The sequence below is a fragment of the Pelodiscus sinensis genome, chromosome 3 (assembly GCF_049634645.1).
Source record: "Pelodiscus sinensis isolate JC-2024 chromosome 3, ASM4963464v1, whole genome shotgun sequence".
Lineage (NCBI taxonomy): Eukaryota > Metazoa > Chordata > Testudines > Trionychidae > Pelodiscus > Pelodiscus sinensis.
In genome coordinates, this window is record NC_134713.1 from 13,106,577 (window position 1) to 13,119,274 (window position 12,698).

Consider the following 12,698-nt stretch of genomic DNA (forward strand, 5'->3'; position numbering starts at 1 on the left):
TTGCAAGAGGGAGGGAGAAAAATTGTTCTCCTTGGCCTCTGATGACAGGACAAGAAGCAATGGGCTTAATCTGTAGCAAGGGAGGTTTAGGTTGGACATTAGGAAAAACTTCAATTTTTATTAAACTCATGAGACATATACAAACATGGGGAAAAGAACTGTATAGACCCTTTAAAAAATGGCTTGGATTTCAGAGGCATAAGGAAATCTACCAGGAACACAAACCTGACATTCACTCAACTGACTATAGGGTGGGATCAGTGTGGAACAGCAACAGGCCATGTTAAACTTCATTAGATTCCAGTCCTGTTATTTCTCATTTGTTAATACACCTTATAAAGAAAAGTCATTGTCATTATACGTTCCGGGGAACAGCATGATTGGAACTGAGAGTTTATGTAAGATGTTTCTGGCTGAGTGATCAGCATATGGATTTACAAACAAGTCTCTGCTGTGAGATTTGCTTGTTTCTAAGAGTGTTAGCATAAAAATGTCTGCTGTAGCGTCAAGATAAATCCCTTAGAATTATTCACTAGATATTTTCCATCTGTAACACTTAGAAGACAGCTAATGAAATTCAGATTGGAGTTGTTTCTTGCCTATCTCATACTTGAATTATGCCCTGTGAATCCAACTCATTTAATAGTGAAATTTCAGATTGCTGGTGACCTGGATAATCTTTGTAAACATACATTCATTTCTGATGCTGGTAATGCATAGCCCACAGTGTGTTTAGAATTTTGATCAGAGTGAGCATTTTATGATCAGGACTTTGAGTTCTATTTCCAGGTCTCAGACATACAGTGCAATCTTGGACCAAATTAATCTCCCTATGCCTCAGTTTATCTTTGTACACAAGGTCTATAATTAGCATTGAATGAATGCTTTGGAAGAAATAATCCATTTGATTTTTCTGATTATGTAATGCTGTGACTATTGCAGGCTGAAATTGTTTGGATGAGTAGTTTATTCACTGAAAAATACAGGTTTAAGCAACCTGAAACTATTTGCACATTTGACAAATTTGATCTTACTCCTGGGCAAAAAAGCAGATATCTTACTCTAACTCAACCTTTCCAGATGACTGTATCCCTTTCAGGAGTCTGATTTGTTTTGTGTACTCCCAGGTTTCACCTCACTTAAAAACTATTTACTGACTAAATCAAACCTAAAAATACAAATGTCACAGAACACAATTACTAAAAAATTGCTGACTTTCTCCTTTTACCATATAATTATAACAAACATTGGAATATAAATATTATTTGCTTTTCAGTATAGAACAGTATAAGCAAGTCATTGTATGAAATTTTAGTCTGTACTGCTTTGGCTGGTGCTTTTTATGTAGCCTGTTTTAAAAATATGAAATATCTAGATGAGTTGATGTACCTCTGGAAGATCTCTGCCAACCCTCAGGGGTACATGTACCCTGGCTGAGAACCATTGCCCTAACCCAGAGCTACTCAACTTTGGAAGCCCCGGGGGCCACAATGATACTCACAGCATATACCAAGCGTTGCAACTTAAGTGTGGTTGTATATACATGCAAATATATATGCAAATATATGCAAATAGCTTTTCACACTGACAGTCATGAATACCAAGAACTTCCCACAACGCCCTGGCACTCCCGGAACCTTTTCCCTGGGGGCTAGAAACGCCGACCCCCTGTGCCCCTATGTTCCAGCCAGCCTGTCAGCATGCATCTTTCAGTGCTCGCCTGGCCTGGGAGACACCTTGCCATTGTGGAGCATGTTCCCAGTGGAGGCCATGTTCAAAGGATCCCACTCGCGAGCCGCATGTTGAGCTCCACGTAAACCTAAACTGCACTGCAGGCCACAAACAACCGGCCTGCTGACTGCATGTTGAGTAGTCTTGCTCTAACCTATGTTTGAAGAAACCTACATTATCACTTATCTCCCGGCATTGTCCTGTAGTTTGAAAAAAGGGAGGGTTTTTTTTTTTTTTTTAAAGACTGTTTTGTTAGCATCAACTTTTCCAATGACCCATTGTTTCCTCTCTCTTTAGTTATAGGAAAGCCATTCACTATCATTTCCTTCTTCTCTCACCGATGGGTGTTTGGCTGGATGGGCTGCCGCTGGTATGGATGGGCCGGCTTCTTCTTTGGCTGTGGGAGCCTTATCACTATGACAGCTGTCAGCCTGGATAGATACCTAAAAATCTGTCATTTAACTTATGGTAAGAAGGAACATTTGCACTGAGTGACACTCTAGCTAGTTTTTTCTCCCCATCCTCACTGGAGACTGGTTTAGGAGCATCAAGCTGAAATGTAATGCAATCATGTTTCCTACTCCTCAGAACAGTAGGATTGTCCTAGAGAGTAGTTTAGGCACAATCAGGAATTTAACAAAATCTAGTATCAGTGGAAATACTTTCATTCCCCTTTAAAAATTTTAGTCATTGAGCAATGTTTTGCAGTGTTTACAATCCAAACACTGCAGCCTGGAGCTAATTCCTGGCACCCAGAAGGTGAACAGAATTAGGAAGAAAACTGAGTACTTTGGATAATCCTTTTTCATAGTCCAAGTAAAAATTAGAAGAGAAAGAAAGAAATAATATAAACAAGGATAAATAAATTAGTAAGTTTACACTTTTACAATTATTCCGGTTTTGATCATTCAGGGTATTGAGAATAGTAACTAGAAACACAGATTTTTAAGATAAAAAAGGACTGTTCAAGGGTGGGGAAACCTTTTTTGAGGTTGGGGTTTTTGACCAACAGAAAATTCAGTCAGGGTTGTTGTTTCTCACTTGTATGCGGCAACAAACAAAAACAAAAAGAAACCCACTCACTGATACTCATGGCCCCCATCTGAGAAAGAGAGACACATTCCTCACACACCAGACCCCGGGGCCCAGCCTAGTAGATTTTCTGTGCTCCAGCCCCACAGTGGGCAAGCTGGGGGCCGCACCTGGACTCTGGGCCTTAGGTTCCTCACCTGGACCCCTTGTATAACATAGGCCATTGAATTTCACCAAGCAGTTTCTGCATCAAGCCTATATCTTCTGGTTGAGCTAGAATGTATCTTTTAGGAATACAGACAGTCTTGATTTAAAGACTTCAAGGGTATGTCTACTCTGCATCTGGGAGTGTGCCCTTTCTGTCCGGACATTGATATACAGATGGTGACTAGGGCTTGCTGCCTAAGTCCAAGCCTGCCCAACCCTCTTGGTTGGAGATGGAGTGACTAGCCCAAGCCACTGTCTGTTACAACTCCCATGCTCAAATTAGGCTACCATGAGTCTATCAGGGCTGGGAAGTATGTCCCAGATGCAATGTAGACATACCCCAAGTGCTGTAGAATCTATCCTTCCCCCACGTATGTTGTTCTAATGGTTATCTAATCTCATTGTACAAACTGTACATCTTATTTCCACTCTGAATTTGTTTGATTTCAACTTTCGGCACTGGGTCATTTTACACCCTTCTCTGCTAAAATAACAGAATGGTAAATGTAACAAAGAAATTGTTTGCATTAAATGGTCTGACCAGCTCTTAACTGCAGGTGTAGAATTTCATGTTGTCTTTAGCCAAATATAAATAATCTGCAATTATAACTGTTGAATTATCTTCCAGGTACCTGGCTTAAGAGACGTCATGCCTTTATCTGTTTGACAATAATCTGGACGTACGCTATGTTCTGGGCCACTGTGCCATTTGCTGGTTTGGGGAACTATGCTCCCGAGCCATTTGGAACCTCGTGTACTCTGGATTGGTGGCTGGCTCAGGCTTCCGTGGCTGGACAGGCATTTATTTTGAATATTCTTTTCTTCTGCCTCTTGCTCCCCACTGCAGTGATTGTGTTTTCCTATGTTAAAATCATTGCAAAAGTCAAGTCATCCGCCAAAGAAGTTGCTCATTATGACACCAGGATTCAAAACAGTCATGTACTGGAAATTAAATTGACCAAGGTAGGAAGGAGACATTTGTATCAAAGTTTGACCATAAAACCAGGTGGGGAGAACTACAGATCCTATAATTGGTACTGAATATTTGTTAAGCTCTTTTGTGTCACCGGCACAAGCTTGTGATAATCTACAATGCTAGTTACAGTCTTAACTCTCCAGCTGTGTCTATACTGCATCCCTTTTTCGTAAAAGGGATGCAAATTAAACATATCACAATTGCAAATGAAGTGGGGATTTAAATCTCCCCCACTTCATTACATAAAAATGGCGGCCGCTTTTTTCCGGCTCGGAGCTTTGCCGGAAAAAAGCGCCAGTCTAGACACGGATCTTTCGGAAAATAAAGTCTTTTCCGAAAGATCCCTTATTCCTCATTTTAAGAGAGATAAGAGATCTTTCAGAAAAGGCTTTATTTTAAGAGGGATAAGGGAACTTTCGGAAAAGGCTTTATTTTCCAAAAGATCTGCGTCTAGACTGGCGCTTTTTCCCAGCAAAGCTCCGAGCCGGAAAAAAGCGGCAGCCATTTTTATGCTAATTAAGCGGGGGAAATTTAAATCCCCGCTTCATTTGCAATTGCGATATGTCTAATTTGCATCCCTTTTACGAAAAAGGGATGCAGTCTAGACACAGCCTCCCTGTATCAGGAAGATGAGGGTAGCACAGCTGGATCCACTTTAAAGCTGCATGACTTCGGACCCATCATTTAATTGCTCTGTATCTCTGTTTGCCCATCTGTAAAATGGGAATAATAATACTTTCCTATCTCACACGTGTAGTCATGAATATAAATTTAAATATGTTTGTGAGGCACTCACAGCATTCCTGTGAAAGGGGACACACAAATAGATAGATGAAACACAGAGTTTTACTGGCGAATTCAAAGTATGGACAATTTGTATTCTTCCATCAAAGAAGATACATGACTAAGAAAATATCATGATTATGTGACTTTATTTATTAAAGATTCACAATGATTTTTTTTTATAAAAAATAACGTCTAGACAAAAATTCCAATAAGGCCTCTGTTGTGACAAATGTTGGTTACCTGTCCTTATTTTGCTTTTCTTTCTTTAAGAAACCAGAACCTTGGAAATGTTTCCTCCTTCTGATTGTATCCTTTTTCTGAGTGGGAAACATGACAGCCATTATCTTGACACTGTAGTATTGAACTGGGAACCTCCAGAGCTAAAAGCATCAGTCTCTAGAGTTTGAGCCAAAAAACCAAGTTTCCAGAGACATAAGCCCATTTTCTTTGCTCAGATTTGGGGGGGTAGTGGGGGGGGAGTGGACTTGTAACACTGAGATCAGCATGTTTCCATGTTTGGAAATGAACTGAAATCAACAAGTGATTTCACTACATAAAACAGATCTATAGATTTAAATAGTCTAAAATCAAAAGGGACCATTATGTTCTCCTCATCTGACCTTTTTTCAGATCACAGAACTTTCTCAAAATAATCCCCAGAGCAGATTTTTTAATCAAATCTTGATTTAAAATTTATCCGTGTTGGAGAATCCACCATGAATGACCCTGAGGAAAATGATCCAGAGATTAATTACCCTTTCTGTTAAAAAATGTATGCCATTTTTCCAGCTGAATTTATCTACCTTCATCTTTCAGCCATTGGACTCTTTTCTTTCTCTGGTGGGCTGAAAAACTCATTAAATATTTGTTCCCTGTGTAGTTACTTAGGATATTACGTAGCTTAAGTCAATTACGTAGCTTAAGTCAAAATAGCTTAATTTGGCTTTTGGCACTGTCTTCATAGCAGGAAGTCGAAGGAGGAAACTCTTCCTTTGAATTCCCTTACTCCTCGTGAAATGAGAGTTACCAGGAGTCGGAGTAAGAAGTCCTCCAGTTTGACATTATTTCAAAATAAAGACTTATAGTTTAGAGGCGCACTATATTATTTCGGAATAACGTCAGTTATTCCAAAATAACGCTGCTGTGTAGACATACCTTTACAGACTGTAATCAAATCACCCCTTAACCTTCTCTTTGTCAACCTTAATAGATTGAACTCAAACACTTAAAGACATGTTTTCCAATCTCATTATCATTCTTACGGCCCTGCACTGCATCCTCTCCAATTTATTAAAATCCTTCTTGAATTGTAGACAACAGAATGGAACACAGTATTTCACCCACAGTTGCACTAGTGCCGAATAGAGATAAAACAGCAGATCTACTCATACTCAAGATTTCCCTGTTTATGCACCCCGGACTTACATTAGATCTTTTGGCCACAGTTGCTCACTGAGAGTTCATGGGTAGAGCCCAACATATCCATGGATATCAGCTTTATATCCACATATATCCACATATTTGGGCAGATGTGAATACTTGTGGGCCGTTTTTATGGGTTGCGGATGGATGCAGCTCTACATTTTATATCTAAAGCCTTACAAATCTGGGGATATTTGCTTTATATCCGCTGATATCAATGGATCCTTTTTGTATCAGATATGGGTACAAATCTGATATCTGCCCAGACCTCTACTCATGTTCTGCTGATTATCCACCACAATCCTCAAATCTTTTTCAGAGTTGCTGCTTCCCAGGATAGAGTTCGATATCCTGTAAGTATAGCCTACATTCTTTGTTCCTAGATGTAGACATGGATTAAAATACATATTGTTTGCTGTGACCATTTTTCCAAAAGATCAAGATCATTCTCAACAAATGACCTGTCCTCTTCATTATTTATCACCCCACCAATTTTGGCTTAATCAGAAACCTTATCAGTGATTATTTTGCTTTTTTTTTAGGTCACTGTAGCGGCTTCCCGCTCGTCACAGCGCCACCTGCCGTCGAGTTGGGGAATTAATACGGCTGGCAGGTGGCCGGATCCCTTTCAGGACACTGCCCTCCAGCAATGTCCACAACAGCCTGAGCTTCCCCCTTTCCAGGGGAAGTTTGTGAGAGGCCGGTAGGCCTTCAGGAGGCGGTCCCTCCGCCTCCAGCACAGTGGGAGACGTGCCTGCCTCCCTGCGTTACCGCGCCTTAAAACAGTCCAGGCGGGCGAGTCTCTTCCCGGCCTTCCTTCAGGTCGGGCCAAGAGGTAATTGTTCGCAGCGCCCGGCCTTGCTTCAGGTCCGGGCCGCAGAGAAATAAGCCCATCACTTGTCAGTCTATTATCATACAGTTCGGGGCAGGGCAACCGTTCTAGTCCTGTCCCTTTAAGAGTTCCCGCCCGATGCACGGATGGTCCCAAACGCACCGTAGGTAAGCCCGGGCTCTTGAGCAGGGCGGTCAAAAAATACCGCCAGTCAAACCCAGGCCCTAACTCCAGGCGGGGCGGCCAGGCCCAGACGCCAGGCATGGCCGCACCCAAACACCAGTTTGTAGAAGCTCCTCCTTCAGGAGCAGGCCCGTGAGGGCACCGGCAGCAGCAGCGGTGAGGGGGAGACTGCCACCCGGTTAGTGGGTGGCAGGGGGGGCGCAGGCCCACCCACCTCACTGCACCCCAGCCCAGGGGCCCTGATGGAAGCAGTGCAGCTGCGACTGGCTCAGCAGGGCTCCGGCCCGTAACTTGCTGGCCGCGGACGGCTCTCCGCCCGGACTACCCCCTGGGCCACTCTCGTCTCCCCCTTCCCAGGTACCTGTAGCTCCAGCAGGTTCGTCGGGGAGTCGAGGCCGGTGTCATCCCATCAGGGTCCGGGCAGCCCAATCCAGGGGTCAAGGGGTTGGAGCTCTGCAGCATCCCATGGGCTCGTCCGGCCCCGGCGTTCCAGTACCCATCGGGGTTCCAGCCAGTCCCCCGGCTCGGGCCAGTCCTCTGGGTCCCTGGGAGGTTCTGCTGGCTGGCTTGGCCCGGCCTCCGTAGACCTGGCAGGGATGCCTTGGCTGGCCTCCGGGGAGGCCGCTGAGAGCGGCCTAGCCCCGGTCCTAGTCTCCCCAGGGAGGAGCTCTGGACAGGCCTCCGTCTCCTTCAGAGGCTGGGCCCTGACTGAACTCCCTGGCAGCCTTCTTATAGTCCTAGCCCCACCCTTTGACTTCTGTTCGGGTGAGGGGGCGGGGCTAGGCTGGGCCCAAAATGGCTCCCAGAGGGGTTCCTCCACCTCCGGCTCAGTGGGGGACCACTCTACCCCACTACAGTCACTGACTAAAATGTTAATTAGTGTGGGGCCAAAACCTAATCCCCATCGATGTCACAGAAACATGCTATCTTAAGGATCATTTCCCATTTACAATTACATTTTCAGATCTACTAGTTAGCCAGTTTTTAACCCATTTACTGCATTCCATGCTAATTTCATAACATTCTAGTGTTCTAATTAAAATGCATGCATCAAATCAAATGATACACAGAAGTCTAAGCATATATTAACACTATTACCTTTGTTGACCAACCTTTCAATCTCATCCAAAGAGAGATATAAAGTTAGTTTGACAGGCTATGTTTTTCACAAACCCATGCTGATTTGCATGAATCACATTACCCTCCTTTGGGTCTCCACTAATTGAGTCCCATATTCGTCATTTCATTATCTTGCCCTGAACTGATATCAGGCTGACAGGCCTATAATTTCCCAGGTCATCCTATTTGTGTTTTTTAAAAATTGGCAAAACTTAGCTTTCCTCCAGTCTTCTAGAACTTCCCCAGTGCTCCAAGACTTACTGTAACAGTACAGGTTGAACCTCTTTGTCCAGGACCCTCTGGTGTGGCAACATCCATGGTCCAGCAAGACCACATATATTGCTGGACCAAAGGGCTGGGTGGCCACGGGGTTGGGACAGCAAAGCCATGGCAGCCAAGGGATAGCAGAGCCACAGCAGCCCTCACGGCCCTGAGGAGTGGAGCCCCAGTGGCTCCAGAGCAGCGGATCCACAGCAGTTCTGGTGGCCCTGGGATAGTGAAGCTACAGAAGCCCTGGCGGCCCTGGGGATCAGAGCCATGGTGCTTGAGAGCCACAGCAGGCCAGTCACAGTGGCCCTGGGACACTAGAGACCCAGCAGTCTCTGGGCATTGGAGCTGTGGTAGCCCTGGGGTGAGTGGAGCCTAATGGCCCCAGAGCAGCAGAGCTGCGGTGGTGAGGACAGGCCTGGGGGCAAGGGAGCTCTACTAGGTCTGCAGATGGAACCCCGGAGAGCCTGGAGCCCTGCCAGCAGAGGGATGGAATTGATCTCCCCTGGTGGCAAACTCCCTCATTCAGGACCACTCAGGTCCTGAGGGTTCCAGACCAGGGAGGTCCAACCTGTACAGGGTGGAAACTTTTCAAAGACACCATAACAGAGGCCCAACTTAAATTAAATTAATGCTTATTACGCCCGCTGGCGTGTAGGGCAGCAACGAAGGTTTTCCATTTTTTCTTCGTTGCTGTTTCTGTAACATCATTTTTTTTTCTAGGTCAGGGTTGTTAGCCCTGAGCTGAACCCCCAACCTGGAGGACCAGTGAATCACACTTAGTCTGGTCTCTACCCTTCGACCTCTGTTCCTACCAAGAGCAGTAGGCTCCCGCTGACATAGCTCTAGGAGTCACTGAGACACACAAGCCCCCCAACCGCGACAAGTGATCTATTGGGGGGAGAACTTAAATGTATACCCCAAATTAAAAAGTGCACCATGGCTTAACAACAAAGTAAAAGAAGCAGTGTGAGAGAAAAAGAAGTCTTTTAAAAAGTGGAAGTCAAATCCTAGTGAGGAAAATAGAAAGGAGCATACACATTGCCAAAGTAAGTGTTAAAATATAATAAGACAAGTCAAAAAGGAGTTTGAAGAACAGATAGCCAAAAACTCAAAAAGTGATAGAAAAATGTTTTTTAAGTACATCAGAAGCAGGAAGCCTGCTAAACAACTAGTGGGGCCCCTGGACGATCGAGATACAAAAGGAACACTCAAAGATGATAAAGTCATTATGGAGAAGCTAAACTAATTCTTTGCTTCAGCCTTCATTAAAAAAGGGATAGGGAATAAGACAGAGAATATCTTATTGCCTCTACGTAAAACCATGGTAAACCCACATCTTGAATACTGTGTACAGATGTGGTTGCCTCATCTCAAAAAAGATATATTGGCATTGGAAAAGGTTCAGAAAAAGGCAACAAATGATTAGGGGTTTGGAACGTGTCCCATATGAAGAGAGATTAAAAAGACTTGAACTTTTCAGCTTAGAAAAGAGGAGACTAAGGGGGAATATGATAGAATCATGCCAATATGATAGAATCATGAGTATGATAGAATCACGATAAAATCATGACTGATGTGGAAAAAGTGAATAAGGAAAAGCTATTTACATATTCCCACAATATAAGAACTAAAGGTCACCAAATGAAATTAATAAGCAGGAGTTTTAAAACAAACAAAAGGAAGTTTTTCTTTACTCAGTGCACAGTCAACCTGTGGAACTCCTTGCCAGAGGATACGGTGAAGACTAGGACTTTAATGGGGTTCAAGAAAGAACTAGATAGATTCATGGAGGTTAGGTCCATCAATGGCTATTAGCCAGGATGGGTAGAAATGGTGTCTCTAGCCTCTATTTGTCTGGAAATGGATGACAGGAGAGGGATCACATGAGGATTACCTGTTGTGTTCCCTCTCTCTGGGGCATCTGGTATTGGCCACTGTTGGAAGACTGGATACTTAGCTAGACGGACCTTTGGTCTGACTCAGTATGGCCGTTCTTATGATAAGTGAACTTTTCGGTCAGCGCCTCTAAAATATTTGATGCAGTTATCTGGACCAGATGTTATAAAACTTCCTAACTTGAGTAGCTTCTGTTTAACATCCTCCAGAGATACTAGCGGAATGGAAAGAGTGTTATCATCACCGTGGCTTGTCTCCACTATGCCGGGGACACTACCGTGATTGATTCACCGGCTATCAATTTATCATGTCTGCTTAAATGTGATAAATTGATCTCCAAGAGCTCTCCTGTCGACTCCGGTACTCTACCAGGACAAGAAGAGTAGCCAGTGTTGACAGGACAGCAGCCCCTGCCGACCTTACTGCACACAAGTTGCCATGGTAAGTACGTCGACTTCAGCAACACTATTTGCATAGCTGAAGTCGCATAGATTAGGTTGACGGCAGGGGTGTTTGCAGACAAGGCCTATATCATTTGTTTTCTCCCCAATGCAAACCAGAAATATTTAGTGACCACTTCTGCCTTTTTTGCATTTCTGTTGATAATCCTACCATTTTCACCTAGTAACAGACCGATACTATTGTCAAAATTCTTTTTGTGTGGGAATTCAGACCACTTGCAGCATAATCAGTCAAGTCAACACAGCTGTAGGAATAGTTTCCGTTAGTTAGCTGTTGTTGCCTTGACAGGAGAAAGAATCCCACATTCTTATGGCCTTATTTTCATAGATGTTGAGTACGTGCAGTGCTGCTTTTGCAATCATATTTTGCACTTCAATAGTAGCGTCTGTACAAAGATCTTAGAATCATAGAATAATAGGACTGGAAGGGACCTCAAGAGGTCATCGAGTCCAGCCCCCCGCCCTCAAGGCAGGACCAAGCTTCGTCTACACCATCCCTGACAGATGTCTATCTAACCTGTTCTTAAATATCTCGATTCTGAATCTGGAAGATGTTGATCCTGTGTTACAGAAATATGAGATTAGCTGTTCTTATGAGAGGCCTGCTATCTGGGCAGGCAGATGTTCATGGGAAATTTCAGTCAGATATGAATGAGTACAGTGGAAACTATGTGCCATCCAGTTCCAGATCCCCACTAGAACTGAAAATGCTGGGGCAAGTTTGGATCTGGAGAGGGAAATCCTATCATCTACCTTCAAAATTTCAAAGGGGAGTTAATCCGAGTTTCCCTTTTTGGCACATGCATGTTGTGGTTTGAGGACTGGTACATGGCACCCCCCCCCCTCCCAAAAAAGAGAGAGGTTTAAAATCTTGATATAATTTTCCTCTTCAAGAATATAGACTTCACATCCACTAAGAATATAAAACACATGGTACAGAGGTTGAGGATAACACAATATCTGAACTTGAGAACAGAGCATTCACTGACCATTTGTACTGTAATCCTGCTAATTATTTCTCTCCAAATGTCTATTTGTATGCAGTACTATTACCTTATTAGGGTGCTGTGCAATACCCTGTGATTTATGGTAATGCTCTCAAACATGAATGTCAGTATACAATATTATTGTGATACAGTATGGAACCAGCAACATATTTTATATAGGTATGGGTACACTGGTTTAGGTAAAATAAGTGCTCAAAGAGCTAAACTAGAGTATTTTTTGAACAAAATATATGTACATCTTTTCTTCCTGGCCTTCTTTGAAAGTCTTGTATGATTTAGTAGGTATGTAATCCATGAGGGTCAATGGAAATATAATAAGATTCTATATAAATTACTCAGAAAATATATAGAATTTAACAGAGAATGAGATCCCTGTTTAATATGGTTTAAAAAAATCTGTAGAAGAGTCAGAGTTCTCAATTAAATTCTCACTGGTGTTATTTTGGAATGGACAAGTGAAATACAACAATTATTGCTATTCCTATGGGTTTGTTAATGGATGGTTTTGCAAGCAACTAGTGCACGTTCAGTTTCTCACCCTCCAAAGTAATCATATGGTTTGTATTTTCTCAGTGGAAGATAGGAAGGATTTTTTTTGCTGCTGGGTAAGCCTCTTGTTCTCTGGATCCCACCCAGGGCACAGGGAGAAGAAAAAGCTGACTTAGGACTCTGACCCTCCTATTACAACCAACCCTCCTCCACAACCTATTACCAGCTGCTCCCTGGGTGCTGGTGATCTCTCCCACCATCAGCTCTGCCTGCAAAGGTGGCTGGAG

The 12,698-nt window shown here is 43.3% G+C and overlaps 1 protein-coding gene across 2 annotated transcripts in view; it reads left to right on the plus strand.

Annotated features, from left to right (window-relative positions):
* The window catches only part of OPN5 (opsin 5), a 41,332-nt gene that overhangs the window by 24,182 nt on the left and 4,452 nt on the right, over window positions 1-12,698 (plus strand). For both annotated transcript variants that reach the window (XM_075923394.1, XM_006120685.4), the window contains 2 exons: window positions 2,029-2,199; window positions 3,599-3,933. In XM_075923394.1, the coding sequence (XP_075779509.1) occupies window positions 2,029-2,199; window positions 3,599-3,933 (506 nt within the window). The remainder of the gene's footprint in view (window positions 1-2,028; window positions 2,200-3,598; window positions 3,934-12,698) is intronic.